Source organism: Chelonoidis abingdonii, chromosome 7 (genome assembly GCF_003597395.2).
Source record: "Chelonoidis abingdonii isolate Lonesome George chromosome 7, CheloAbing_2.0, whole genome shotgun sequence".
Lineage (NCBI taxonomy): Eukaryota > Metazoa > Chordata > Testudines > Testudinidae > Chelonoidis > Chelonoidis abingdonii.
The window spans coordinates 106,085,329-106,101,120 of record NC_133775.1 but is presented as its reverse complement, the minus strand read 5'-3'; the positions used below and the strand labels follow the sequence as shown (position 1 = coordinate 106,101,120).

Genomic DNA, 15,792 nt, shown 5'->3' with positions numbered 1-15,792 from the left:
AAAACAATTTCGTAGCTTGAACAAATGCAAGCATGAAAAAGCAAGCTTGACTAATTCTAGCTGTTGAACTAAAAAAGCAGCTCTCTATTGAGAGAAAATCAGTATATTTGCTATTGCTTGTTGCCATAAAAAGCAGATTACTAAAATCAATAGTGACTTAGAAATCTGTCCCTGGAAAAAACACTAATTTTTCTCTGTAGCTTCCAGCTGGAGGTAACTTTAGTTAACTTTGTAAAAAGCTTTTAGACTGAGCTCGCAATGCCTGGTCTCTCATACTGTGACAAGAACAAGCATCTTGCAGCTGGTCTTGCATCCAATATTTCAGATTCACAGTTCTATTCACTCCACATTTCCAGTTCAGGAAATGCATCAGGCAGGGCAGCTGATATGAGTAGTCAGGACCTCCTTTATTATCATATAATCTGATGCATATAGCTGGCCAATGACTATGTGTGAAAGGAGGGGCTTTCTGTCTAAGGACTCCTCACAAGAGAACAGCTGTTATAACAGCAGAACCTCAAATGAGTCCAGCCGTATACACTCACTTATATCTTTCAGTGTCTTTGCGCTGTCAGGTCCAGCAGGGCATCCGTGTGTGTCTCTCTCTTCCTTTCTGTGTTTCTAGATGTGAGTAAATTGCAGCAGGCAAGCCTTAACTAGCCTGGGTAAGACTGGATCTGAGTAGAGATACTTTCCAACAGGACCAACAATGGACTGGATCACTAATATCTCATGGTTTGATCACCTCTCTGTGAAGGAGGACGTTTTCAGGAGATACTTAAACAGCACCGAGGACTACCTTGCCTTTTTATGTGGACCCAAACGGAGCCATCTGTTCGTGCCCATGACTTTTGTGTATGCCTTGATTTTTGTGGTTGGGGTGATGGGCAACCTTTTAGTTTGCCTGGTTATCCTTAAGCACAGGAACATGAAAACTCCTACCAACTACTATCTCTTCAGCCTGGCCATTTCAGACCTGCTGGTGCTGCTCTTTGGAATGCCCCTGGAGGTCTACGAAATGTGGAGCAACTACCCCTTCCTGTTTGGCCCGGTAGGGTGCTACTTCAAGACAGCTCTCTTTGAGACTGTGTGCTTTGCCTCTATCCTGAGCATGACCACTCTCAGTGTGGAGAGATACATAGCCATCCTCCATCCTTTCCGAGCCAAGTTGGACAGCACCAGGAAACGTGCCCTGAGGATTATCATCGTGCTCTGGATCCTCTCTGTCCTCTTCTCTCTGCCCAATACCAGCACCCATGGCATCAAGTTGCAGTACTTCCCCAATGGCACGCTGGTCCCTGGCTCGGCTACCTGCACTGTGGTCACGCCCATGTGGATCTACAATTGTATCATCCAGGTCACTTCCTTCCTCTTTTATGTGTTACCCATGGCTGTCATTAGTGTGCTGTACTACCTGATGGGGCTCAAAGTAAGTCCAAATTCAACTGTGTTCCTTCCTTGTAGTAAAAGTGCCCGCATCTGCTGTCTTTCCATCCATAGACAAGGGAAACCATTTCAAGTGGGAGCCCCGGGAAACAATGTACCAAATTCATCCCTGGTGTAACACCACTGTAGAGTTAAAACAGCTACCTGGGGGATAAATTTGGCCCAATATATTTTAAGTGTCATTGTTTTAGGTCTCAGTTGCCGTTTACTGTAATATGTATTAATTCTCTTCCTCCTCCCTCCTTCCCCTCCCTCCCCATTTCCACATTTTTCAACAAACAGAAAATGTAAAAAGAATAAAAAGGAGGGTGATTGTAGTACTGAATCTTATGCATTATTTGCCTCTCCCTCTCTTGTGGCTTTAGAATGCCCACTGCATCTTTTCTCTCCGAAACCGGCAGGCAGTAACTGTGGAAAGAACAGTGTTATAGCTAATATTCTTTTATTAAATATTCACATGCAAACTGCCATAAATTGATCTGCTGCTTTACTACTGCAGACAGCACGTTCAGCAAATGATTTATTTTCAGTGAGTGAATTTCTAGGGAGACACACATTATGCTAGTATTTCACATCTATACTTCCTCCAGACACCAAAATTGCTTGTGAATGAGCATCATTGATTGAAGATGGGACAGAGGGGGACAACTTATATCTTACTGCACTAATGTACCTTTATTCACTGCACAACTATGAAATACACTGCTATGAATACTGGGTGGCTGGATTATTTTTTTCTGATTTTATATATATGTATAACTAGTAAACCTGAATGTAACTTTGGCCATAAGGCAGAAAAAACTAGCTTGGCTGACTTACACGGAAAACATGGGGAGGCGCATGGGTGTACAGACCATGATACTAATCGTCTAAGAACAAGAATCACCAGTCGAATCTTTGTTGCCATGTTAATACATAGCCTCGCTATCTACTGCTTTGTGTCACTTAAAGGGGGGAGAAAAGACTCACCTGCAGCATCAGTGGCAATCGATGAAGATAAATAGCCTAAAAGTTATAGCAAACAGCAGATCTTTGAAGGGGCAAATGGGTTAAACTTCTGCAAAACTGCAATTTAATGACTATTGTGGGGTCTTTGCACAGTTTCACTCAGTATCTTAACCTGCACTTCAGGGCACATTGCGCACTAATTTCTGTTTTCTTGATAGTGTAATAGCTGAAAAGTTTAAAACGGGGAATGAAAAGCCTTTGCTTCACATAAAGAACTGTAGCTACTCACCATTACCCCAGACATTCCAAGTCATCATTCAAAGCACAGCTCACACGCACAGATTTATGAATGTTCCCAGTGCTCTATTCTGTTCAGTCTCTACCTCATAAGGGCTGGGTGTCCATTCAATTATGCCTATTTATTTTGTTTTATGCTTATAATACACCGCTCCATTTTAAGCCACATCTATCCCTGGCACAGATCAATTGGCTTCAACACAAGTTATGTCAGGGCAGAATGTTTAAATTTTAAATGGAGGGGATTGACAAACAGTCTAGTCAGATCATTTTCAAGCATAGACAATTTACATCTAGTCATTGATGAGCATGAAATCAGTTAATAAATCCAAGGGCCTGCCCCCATCTGAGCATCATGTGCTTTCAGTAATGCTGAAGTGAAAAAATTCAGAATTGACCCTGGAAGGGGAGTTTCCTTTTAGTTCAGAGATTCCCAGCCAATGCTTTGGTAGAGAGAGAACTGGGGAGTCCAGTTGGTTCTCTCAGCCCTGCCCAAATCCAAACTGGTAAGGAATACCCTATGATACTGCATTGCAGGAAGAAAGAATGACCCATGAAGAAGCAGCTCAGTAAAGCCCCAGCAGAGCTGCAAATTAGCAAGTGTCCTGCAAAGATGACAACTGTATTTAAAGTAAAAAATACCTCTCTCCTTCACTGTGAAATGCCTGCCCGATAGAACTCCTCCTGACTCGTCAAACTGGTTACCTCCACTGCCTGGGTTTGATTTCCAGTCTGGGTTGCTAATGTGTGTGCTACAGAGACCTCTATCCCTTGTGGGGAAAGAAAATGCAGCTATCACTTAGGGTCCAGTCTTGCAAGGTGCTGAGTACATCTGGAGTACTGTGTCCAGTTTTGGGCCCCACACTACAAGAAGGATGTGGAAAAATTGGAAAGAGTCCAGCGGAAGGCAACAAAAATGATTAGGGGGCTGGAGCACATGACTTATGAGGAGGGGCTCAGGGAACTGGGATTGTTTAGTTTGCAGAAGAGAAGAATGAGGAGGGATTAGATAGCTGCTTTCAACCTAAAAGGGAGTTCCAAAGAGGATGGATCTAGACTGTTCTAAGTGGTACCAGAAGACAGAACAAGGGGTAATTGTCTCAAGTTGCAGTTGGGGAGGTTTAGGTTGGATGTTAGGAAACACTATTTCCCTAGGAGGGTGATGAAGCACTGGAATGGGTTACCAAGGGAGGTGGTGGAATCTCCTTGCTTAGAGATTTTTAAGGTCAGGCTTGACAAAACCCTGGCTGGGATGATTTAGTTGGGAATTGGTCCTGCTTTGAGCAGGGGGTTGGACTAGATGACCTCCTGAGGTCCCTTCCAACCCTCATATTCTGTGATTCTATGAGTATCTCCTTCACAATGCAGCGTGCCCTCAACACAGCCACTTGCAGGACTAATCCCTTGCTGAGTCCTGGTTGCTCTAGCCAGATGGCTCTTGAGTGCAACAGGTAGCTGGAAGGATGAGGAGGAGAGACTGTGTCAAAGCGGGAGGAATGATGGGAGCATCCGTAAGGAACTGACAAATACAGAGTGGAGCTACTTGAAAAGAAAAATCCCTGCTGTACAAGGCATTCGCTCGAGGTCCCTGCCTTTCAAACTAATGGAACACCAACAGTGTATCCAATATGAACCTGCATCATGCTGTACCTTCCAATTTTGTTTTGTTGCTAAAAGTATTAGGCCTATATTGAGCCATTTATTTTTAAGTAGAAATCTCCATTGAAATCAGGGGGGATTTCTGCTTATAAATTGATGGCAAAATTCACTAGAGATAAATACACACACAAAGACAGTTGTGTGTGTTCTGATGGCTCTGGTGATTGGTAAGGACATATAAAACCTTTTGCTTCTGCTTTGCCTGTTCAAATTCTGTGCAGGTCAGTAGTAGCTGCAAGTTATTGCTATCCGATGACTGTTTTATGTCATGGAAAATAGGTTCAAAATAGGTTCAAAACCTCAAAAAATTCTTATGGGACAGGAAAGGTGTTTTCCACTCTGCCTTTCTCAGATGTTGTTATGACAGTGGCTATATAAGTAACTTTACATACAAGATCATAGATATAACCTCTGAGCCACACAGTCATAAATGCAAGGCAAATTCTGAGGGAATTTAACCCGTTCTGAGGTAACCACATAATGCCAATGTGGTCACCAAGTCTCTCTGTGGGAACACATTCCAGGATTCTGTCCCTGATCCCCATGTCCATCAAACAGCATGCTGGGAAGTGATGTCAGGAGAGCAGTGCCAGAAGAATAATGAGCACAGTTCTCTGATGCATATTGCATGCAAAACATTTTTGCAGGTTTCATTGCCTAAACAATTCGTTGAATATAAATCATTCAACCAGCTCTCTATAAGCTGAGCAAATCATGTGGCGGGGGAGATATTGCATAGCTTTTGGGGGGTAGGGGAAATCCCATCATCTATTAGCAGTGCAATCAGGGTGATAGAATAACTCTCACATCACAAGACAGTGTCCCCATCTGAGAATCTCCCATGACTGAAGAGACACATTGGGCCTAGGAGGCATTTCCCTGCTCCCATGGTTGCAACCCCCAGCCCTTGGAGAAGGTTGCCTGAGGAGACCCAATCTGAACCCTGTCTCTCTCCATCATAGTAGCTATAAACCCTCAAGAGAACCAGCCAGTGGGAGGTGCAGTGGTCCTTGAGGATCTCCATTTTTATAAAGTGATCCACAGAACAAAAAATTTGGAGAATTACTGTTACAAGTCTTGACCTGAGGAAACCACCACTAAAGGGAGAGGACAGGTCTGTTTCCATGTCTATCGAGTCCCTGGCCCTTTAGTTGATACTGCCAATTGCTGTTGTGACATCTGTCCACCCGAAATCAAACTCCACCCACCCAATTCACATCATGCTGGTGCTCCTAGATGCCCTGTTGACAGAATGTTTTATTATTTCTGTCAAGGTGCCCCCCCCACTCTGAACTTTAGGGTACAGATGTGGGGACCTGCATGAATAACCCTAATCTTATTTTTACCAGCTCACGCAAAACAGTCGCTGCCACCACCAAATGTTTTAACAAAATGTTTGAGGGGGAGGCATTTGGGAAATCTGCCTCCCCTAATTTTTCCCAGTCTTTATCCCCCATTTCCTGGCAGGATTTGACTAATTTCACTCCCCCAAGTCTCTATACCCTTTTTCCTGGGAAGACTCAAGAAAATTCCCCCCACCAATTCCTGGTGAGCCCTTGGATTTAAAACAAGGAAAAATCAATCAGGTTCTTAAAAGAAGACTTTTAATTAAAGAAAAAGAGAAAAGGAATACCTCTGTGAGATTAGAAAGCAAGATGATCTCACAGACAACAGATTCAAAGCACAGAGGATTTCCCTCTGGGCAAAACCTTAAAGTTACACAAAACCCAATTTGATTCTCTCTCTATGTTTGCAAAAGAAATGACAAAGAAAAAAAAATCTATCACATTCCTATATAAATACTCACTAATTTAAACAAAGGTTAGATGGTTGTTTTCTGGATCTCTGACTCCTGCAAAAGCACCCACAGAACAGACAAAAGACTTTTACCCTCCTCCCTCTTTGAAAGTATCTTATCTTCTTACTGGTCCTTCTGGTCAGGTGTCAGCTAGGTTATGTGAGCTTCTTAACCCCTTACAGGTAAAAGAGGAATTAGCCCTTAACTGTCTGTTTATGACAATTGCATAGACAGGCAGGCATGGCTACCAAACTTTTCATCAGATGACAACTACTTTTGGATACTGCTAACTTCGGTCGGACTTGAGCCAGTGACCTACAGAAGAATGGTTCCAGTGCTTTCAGTGGACTTGTAACAGAGGGCAGAATTTCACCCAATAACATTTTCTGCCTCGTAGAACATACTCCAATATATAAATATATGGCTAAATCCCATTTCTGGCTCCTTGCTCCGCACATCTTTTATTTTCTCAGAGCATGTATGTGGAATTCGTTTTCAGACAGCTGTGCTAATCTCACACATGGTTCATTGCGTTAAATGTCAGCATTAACACAAAGATGACAAGAATGCATGCAAAAGCCCCTGCTCCATCTATCTAGTAGTCATTTCTAAGGCACACATCACAGCATTTTATCCCTCTTGATGGCTCAGTTATGCTTTCTCTTTGATCCTCCCACCACAATGTAGTGTCCCTGGAGAATCTGAAGACCAGGCGTCACAGTGCTATCAAAGCCACTGCACAGAAGAAAAAACCCACATTTCTATGGTTTATTACTCTGTCCTAGCAATATATTCTCTATGGCTTTTGAACATTCTTAGAATAAATGGCTGTTGAGATTGAAAAACCACTGATGAGAAACTAAAGTTTTTAATCAATCTAAGCAAACATTTGTGAATATTTACATATGGTACATATTGTGACAAAGTTCCTCCTCTACCTTGGTGGGTCCTGCGCTTATTGGCAGATTTGCTTACCTCAGTGATCTTCCCCACAGTCTGAGTCAACTCCTCCTGTGTCTGATCAGGAGTTGGGAGGTTTGGGGGTAACCCGGGCTGCCCTCTACTTCCGGGTTTCCAGCCCAGGCCCTGTGGATTGCAGCTGTCCTCCTATAGTCGCCTCCTGAACAGCTGCATGACACCTACAACTCCCTGGGCCTACTTCCCCATGGCCTCCTTCCAAAACACCTTTCTTATCCTCAACCACAGGATCTTCCTCCTCATGTCTGATATGCTTGTCTCCTTAAATCCTCCAGCAGTACACTCTCTGGCTCCTGCCTTATGCTCCTCGCTAGCCCTCCTTCTCCTCTGGCTCCTCCCTGCCTGACTGGGTGAGCTCCTTTTTAAACCCAGGTGCCCTGATTAGGCCTGCCTGATTGGCGCAGGTGTTCTAAATTAAATAGCTATCGTCTACTACCTTTTAGGAAAGGTCTTTAATTGGCTCCAGGTGCCTTGATTAACCTGGAGCAACTGCCATTTGGTTACCATGGTCCTAGGGATTTGTTTAGCCTGGGGCTAACATACCTGTTTCTCAGTACTTTACTGTAGCCATCTGGCCTTGCCCCATCACAATATCAATAAAGTTTATTCCTTAAACAACGTTGATTATGAGTAAAAATGGCAAATAAAATAATGAAAAACATGGCAAAGTTAAGTTGCCTTGTAGTTGTGTAAAATATTATCTACTTTCTTCCCAAGTGTGAGTCCTACCTTATAATTAATCAATATAAAAACATGCCTGCCTTTTATCACAGTTAAAACACTCTTGAAAATGTATAAGATGTAATTAATCATAAAACATGAAACAGAAAACTAAAATGAAACAGGTCAGGTAAAAAGAGGAAATATCCTCTTGTCTCGGGAATATTTTATTAGATCAGTTATTTTTGGCTTCTGTCTCTATGCATATATTTTCCCATATAATAAAAGCTAAACTGCCGTTCTGCAGGTACTGAAAAATCTTCACTAAAAAGACCGGCTGAATAGTCAGCAATTAAAATCAAAATGTCTGGGGCCCAATTAAATGATCTCTACATATGATCTCAGCTGTAGCAGGTTGTAAGTTTATTGATAAAATATTTTTCTGTCAAAAGATGCTGTTTTGTCAGAATCAAAACATTTCACGGGAACAGGTCAATTTCAATTACATTTTTCTCTGGGAAAGTATTGAAATGAATTGTTTAAACTTTGTCAATTTTGTACTATTTTAAGTGTTATATTTTACACATATTAGTAATGTAAATATTATATATTTTATATTATAGTGTCTCAGTGTTAGTAACATGAAACATTTGACCATATTGAAAGGAAACATTTTGACATTATCAAAATCAAACAAATGAAAGATTCAGCATTATCATATCAAAAGTTCTGGCATTTCTGAATTGAAATTATTTGGAATTTCTGTTCTGGGCAAAATTTAGAAATCAATACTTTCTCTTAATTTGGAAAGAAAACAAATTTGGAAACAAAACAAATGTTGGAATTGCCCATGGGATGCTAAATTCCATCAAAATTGAGTTTCCCTCTGATTGACCAGTTAATGGCCTTTTCCTCATTAAACCACCTGATCTCAACTCTTTTCATCAGAAAAGCACTCCAGTAAATATTAGATTATCAAGAGTTAATTGGGATTAATTTTAATCTCATTAGTCATTTTAATCTAGAGTAGGGAGAGAGAGCAAATTGTCTCTGTTTGCTTTATCACTTTGGTTTTTGCTGTTTAACGGCCCAGGGAAATCTGCTCAGAAAGTATTAACTTTTTTTGTTGTAATTGATTGGTGTGTGTTTGAATCTGAGCATGTGCTGCACTAGGGTACTCTGCTTAATGGAATACAAGGATTCTACTCATCACATGAATTCCAAGCAAATTAGCCTAGACAGTTAGGGTTTGATTGAAAGCCCACTGAAGTCCATAAGTATCTTTCCACTGAGTCCTTTCAATCAATCAGTCAGTATTCTCAGATCACAGGGATTTTAGATGATTGCATAGGACCTAGGAATAAAATAGTAGTGGATATTTTGCAAGAAGACAAAATAAAGCTGAATTTTATTAGATTTTATAGCCTAAATCCTACTCTATACCAGTCCATGAGAGTTTTGGTTGTTTTTTTGTTTGTTTGTTTGTTCATTTGTTTTCAAACTGACTTACAAGGGTACTTTGTATGTACATTATTTGAGATCCAAAAAATCTATTTGTTTTTAACCTAAATTTTCACTAAATCTTTGTTTTGCCAGATTAGAAGTGGGGAGAAAAAACAGAACCTTTTACCTGAACCTTTTGCAAAAAAACAGACCAAACCAGCACGTTTGCAAAGCCCAATACCTTGATTTGCCCATTCTAGTAATGAAACAAAACTAAATCCTTTTATTGTACCAGCCACAACCTTATTCTGAACTTTCTTGGCTCCACACTACCCTTGATTTAAGGTTGACATTAGCAAAACCCAAACCAAACTGGCAATATTTTGTAAAAGCAAAAAAATGCTCCTTGGCCTCGCCTCCGCAGTGTCCAGAGTGTCACTCCAGGACCAGCACTAAAGTCAGTTAAAACAAAATGATTGTCCACATATACATTATCTCTTCTTCACTATATGCATGCCTGAAATCACTAAGACTCTTCCTTCAAAGACAGGTTGAACTCATTTAATGTCCTTTCTAAACCACCAATAGGTGGCTCCGTAGAGCAAGATTTACTTAACTCAACTTTCTCAGACCAGCTTACCATAGAATTGGAATGGGGAATTCTTAGTGTGGCCAGTCGGACTGCGTCAGAGGAATCACATTGTTTCTTTCCCTCTTTTTCCCCTGGCCAGCTGAGAGGACAGAAATCTTTGGCAGCTGATGAAATGGCTGTGAATATTCAGAGACCGTGCAGAAAATCAGTCACCAAGATGTTGTGTAAGTAACTGGTCCTTTTTTCTTATGTATTATTTAACATGGGGAAGAAGGTGCAGATAAAGAAAGGTGCAGAAAAAAACCTAGAGAAGTTGAAGGTGAAGTCTGAGTTTAATTCACAGGTGAAATAGGTTTGACGAACAGTTCACATTAAGGACAAACAACCCCTTCCCTAAATAGGCCCCATTGGATACCTCTGATCCAGAAAAACTTAGCTGGGGGCTTATAGCCCATGGGACTGATGATCATTGGGATATACATATGGGGTTCCACACCTGAATTAGTAGGGGGATTTTCTCATCATGGTTACGGTGAATTAGCAGCCACGTGTTCAAGAAGCTGGCACAGCAGCTCCCTGTGTTATATTCGTCTCTCACCTGTGCTATTAGCTATGTGGGACTGATCCTGCATTGCCCTGATGGGAGCTAAAATTCACTATTGTCCCCCTTCCAGCAATTGCAAACTTCTGAAACAATAAATACACACATATGTGTTGTCTATATATAATCTTTCCCTAAACCCTCCAGATGCAGGTTGGTGAATGTCTGTTGCACAGGCATCACTTCGCCTGGCATCATGTGCACCTTTCCGAAGACAGCTCTTGTCAATCTACTCCCATCATTTACTATCCCAACTTCTGTCAGGGTCCTCAATGTTTCATGGCAAGATGTGGAGCCGCATGCAGGTCTACCACTTGAGCACCTGAGCTCCAACAGCCTTGAAAGCACAAACATCACTCCCTAACTTAGGGCTGTCTTTAAAACATACACAGCCAGCCACTGCTACCAGGCAGGCCCTGCAGTCGGAACATGAACTACCCAAGAAACCTAAACCACTCAACATATTTCAGGAAATAGCATCTCCCGGTCAGAAGGCTTTGAGACAACTTAAACTCACCGTTTGAAACCTTGCACTGGAATTCTGAATTCAGCCAGCATTTCTTTCCTATTTGTCTGCATCGCCAGTTAGTCTGGGACAGCAGGCTCAGATGACTGAGTAATCGAGCTGGTGAGGAGGGAAAGGGGCAAATCCTTAACCTGTTTGGTGCTGGTCAGCATGCCAGGGATCTGAATGGATGCAACCCAGTCTGAAAATCATAGGACAATCCCTTGGGTCTGACTCGCCACCCTGCAAGTTACAGGCAGTGCCCCCTGGAAATTAGTCCTGAGCCACGAGCTTTGCTTTTGCAGTGAGAGAGGGTGGCCACTCAAGAGGCCATCAAGTAAAAGCCCCAGTGATAGCATGAATCCTGCTGGCTCCTCCAAAGTTTGCTTAGGATGAAGTGCCACATAAGCTAAAAACCACCTGACTATTATCAGCTCCACTAGAAACTTATCAGAGTATTTTAAAAAGCAATGTTTGCTGACTGCAGACCAGAGAGAAATTGATTGGAAATTTCTCTTTCAGTCTGAAGTTAATTTTGCGGAGAGCATGGCAGACAGCAGAGGGGAAAGCAAAGCTTATGAACCAGCTGATATTCCCACTGGACAAATGCTTGTAGCCACCTGGGACTTTTCATCCTGCTTACTGGACCCAATTCAATCAGTGCAAAGTAACAGGCCATATACTTCTGTAATTCTCTTTCTCTTTTCCTTTCTCCAAATCAGTTGTTCTAGTGATGGTATTTGCCATATGCTGGGCCCCATTTCACATCGATCGACTCTTTTTCAGCTTCGTAGTGTACTGGACTGAGCCGTTGGCCAATGTGTTCAACCTGATCCATGTGGTGTCAGGTAATTGTCTTTATTAGGGTTTGCTAATCAGTAGAGCTGGGGGAAAGAATTTTTGTGAATAAAGTTTTTTTCAGGCAACCTGTGAGTAAATTATTCAGAAATATATTGATACTCAAATGTTCTTCCTCAGTTATTAGAGAGACAAGGTGGTGAGGTAATATCTTTTATTGGATCAACTTTTGTTTGTGAAAGAGACAAGTTTGGCAGTTACACGGGTCTTTTTCTTTTTCTTCAGATCTAAAGAAGAGCTCTGTGACGATCAAAAGCTGGTCTCTTTCACCAACAGAAGTTGATCCAATAAAAGATATTATCTCACCCACTTTGTCTTTCAAATATCCTGGGACCAAAACAGCTAGAACTCTGCAAACATTCCTCAATTATATTATTCAGAATTCTTTCCAGTGTCTCCATTAAATAGATTATGATACTTTATTATATTTGTGCATTCAAATGAGTGCTAAGTGTTTCACAGAAACAAGTCAAGATGCTGTCTTTGCCCCCCAAAAGCTTATCAGATAAAATCAGACATGATGTAGCACATGGAGATAATAAATAAATAAAACTGGGGAACAGGAAAGGAAGGACAAGGGTAGCAATAATGCAAATGCATGATTGTTCTCTTGAATCAAGTCTGCATCCAGATGCTTCTATTAAATGTGTTTTTTTTCGCTTGCATTAAGGATACTGAATTAGTTCACTTTATGCAGACAGTGTAAAAAAGGAGAGACAAATATTATGGCCCATATTTTATTCTCAGTTAACGGATGTAAAATTGGAATGACCCCCTTAAGTGTGGATGTACACTGGTATAGCAGAGCAAAATTTGGACCCTATAGTACAAGATATCATAGAATCATAGAGTTTAAGACCAGAAGGGACCATCCAGTCTGACCTGCTGTACCTCACAGGCCATCAACAACAACCAGCCACCCGTACACTAACCCCAACAACCAATATTAGACCAAAGTATGACAGCCTGCTGGAGACTAGGTTGTGATGTGCCACAGGCAGAGCATAGGGAGGACCAAGGTACACCAGTGACTGAGGCCTGTGTCATGTCAAGGAAATAATTAAGTGAACGATACTCAGATACACTATGCAAATGACAACCACTCACATGCTGCAGACGAAGGCAAAAAAACCTCAACCCTCCAAGGTCACTTCCAACCTGACCTGGGGAGAAATTCCTTCCCAGCCCCACCTATGGGGATCAGTTAGACCTTGAGCATGTGAGTAAGAATCAGCCAGCCAAGCTCCTGAGAGAGAGAGAGAGAGAGAGAGTGCTCAGTGCCATCTTAGAGCCCTGGCCCTCTCCATCCAATCTTCCACCTTCAGCCATGGCTATCCCAGATGCGTCAGTGCAAGGAGATAAAAAACCCATGTCCATGTGTTGCTTATCAGAGAGATGTAGGGCTCTGCTTATTTATACAAGCATGAGTAAGAGTTGTACAATTGGGCTCACACAGAGAAATGGCCATAGACTAGTGATGTGAGCCAGCAGGATCTCCACTGAAGACCGTGCTGTTATTCTGAATTTACACCAGGGAAACAGAAGGCAAAATCTGACTCTAACAGTTAGTTTTTGCCTAGTGATCTTCTCACTGAAAGGGACTTGTAAAAAGTATGTGCTGTCAATGGGCCATATCTTCTCTCCCCTGGGTGTCAAGTGGTACTTCACCAAACACACCCAAATTATACCTTAGCCAACAGGGCACAGTGGGTATATCCCATTAGAAAACAAGGAGTGGAAAATGCTAATCAGGGAGTGCAGCTGAAAACCATACTGGTGTTGCATGATCTACTTTGCACCTCCACTATGCTGGCAGATTCAGAGCTAAGTAAGAAGACAAAGCCCTGTTGTCAAATATACCGCCCGACAATCATTAGTTCCCAGAGCATGCAGTACAAAACAATACCATGAAATCAACCTCTACTAGCAGTGGGACTTATTCCTGAATTTCAGTCTGACATTCATTACAAAGCTTCCCAGGGTCTGATAGCTACCTTTAGGGATTGTGTTTAATCTAAAAATGGTGCTAAAATTCCTGAAACGTCCGGAATGCTGCTGGTTGTCTGAATATTCACAAATGATGAAAACTAGGATACTACGAATCATAGTGAGCAGAAGTCAGTGCTTTGAACTTATTAAAATATTCACCAATCAACGCTGTTGCTATGCAACCAGCTCTGATGTATACAGGGTAACAAACATATTCTCCTGGAGGATTTCTCAGCCAAGCCGTGAATCTGATCAAAACGACAGACTTTACATTCTCTCCCCCAGCTGAGGCTTATGACTAAGGTTTTCAATACTGCCAGCAAGAACATTAAGAGAACTAGTTTCTTCAAGAGAGGCATGATCTTAGCCTGCCACGGGAAAACGTTGGATGTGCTTCCAAAGCGGAAATTAGGTGACCAGCACAGATTCAGCATTGATGTTGGTTTTTCAGGAGACTTCCTTCATAGTTCAGATTCCCCTTCCTGCATTCTTCTGATCTTACTGTTTTCTAGTGCCATTGGAGCGGTGTATCTCATTGTTACATTAAGAAGTAGAGGCTCTCTCTTCTGAGCATATTCTACTCACTATTTAGATGTCTCCCATGCTTTGTTTTTCTCTTAGGTGTTTTCTTCTATCTGAGCTCGGCTGTGAATCCCATCATTTACAACCTGCTTTCCCGTCGTTTCAGAACGGCTTTCCTCAATGTGATCTCTCTCCGTTGCGGACACTGGCACTCCAATCACCCCACCAGTGAGATTCCAGCCCAGCAGAGCATCTTCCTGGTGGGGGACCGCAATCTGGTGGACTGTACTGAAGACGCAAGCCCCCTGTGCATGCACAGAACATCTGTCTGTAGTTCTCATCTTTCCACTGGCCTATGACTTTATTCAGTGCTATGAGTGGGACAAAAGTCAATGAAAAAAACCTTTTTTCCTTAAAAAAAAGAGCCTAATAATCAGGTGTCACGGGGTTTGGGGGTGCAATCCAGACCAGTGAGGGCTTGTCACCTCTTCCCCAGTAACCCTGGGTGCCTCACTATGCTTTGTTGCGGTAGCTCCCAACTTGGGCTGCTCACAACCAGCTTACCAGCCTGCAAGTTGCACCCTTAGTGTCTGTGTGCTAGACAGCCCTAGTTCAGCAGCGCTGATCATAGTAGCCTGTCTATAGCCGCACAACATCTTTGCTTTGACAAGTTTCCTGTTTTCTAATGCCAAAGTTGACTTCAGCTTTGCCAAGTGTTGTGGGATGCTCGACATGGGTGGACAGAATTGTGGGAAGAGCATAATACATTCAATATCATAATCTCCCAATGCTCATTATATGTATAATGTATATACATTATACCATGTGCATAATGCCAATTAATGGTGTATTGTACACCTAACATATATGTATTGTGACAAAGTTCCTCTTCTACTCGGTGGGTCCTGCGCTTATTTGGCAGATGTGCTCACCTCAGTGATCTTCCCACAGTCCGGGTCAACTTCTCTTGTGTCTGATCAGGAGTTGGGAGTTTGGGGGAACCCGGGCTCCCCTCTATTCTGGGTTCCAGCCCAGGGCCCTGTGGATTGCAGCTGTCTATAGTGCTCCTGTAACAGCTGCATGACAGCTACAACTTCCTGGCCATTTCCCCATGGCCTCCTCCAAACACCTTATCCTCACCACAGGACCTTCCTCCTGGTGTCTGATAACGCTTGTACTCCTAGTCCTCCAGCAGCACATCCTTTCACTCTAGCTCCTTGCGCCTCTTGCTCCCAGCTCCTCACACGCACTCCTCTCCTCTGCTTCCCTCTCCCTGACTGGAGTGAGCTCCTTTTTAAACCAAATGCCCTGATTAGCCTGCCTTGATTGGCTGCAGGTGATCTAATCAGCCTGTCTGCCTTAATTGGTTCCTGATTACTCTAGTGCAGTCCCTGCTCTGGTCACTCAGGGAAGAGAAAACTACTCACCCAGTGACCAGTATATTTGCCCTCTACCAGACTCCTGTACCCCACTGGCCTGGGTCTGTCACAGTATTT

The 15,792-nt window shown here is 42.5% G+C and overlaps 1 protein-coding gene across 1 annotated transcript; it reads left to right on the top strand.

The window, feature by feature from the left end:
* The first annotated feature begins 709 nt into the window (after positions 1 to 709).
* On the top strand, positions 710 to 14,655 carry NMUR2 (neuromedin U receptor 2). The gene is made up of 4 exons (XM_032772287.1): positions 710 to 1,429; positions 9,961 to 10,045; positions 11,650 to 11,775; positions 14,396 to 14,655. Exons 1-4 carry the CDS (start codon positions 710 to 712, stop codon positions 14,653 to 14,655), a joined length of 1,191 nt encoding a protein of 396 aa, XP_032628178.1.
* Positions 14,656 to 15,792: the final 1,137 nt, after the last annotated feature.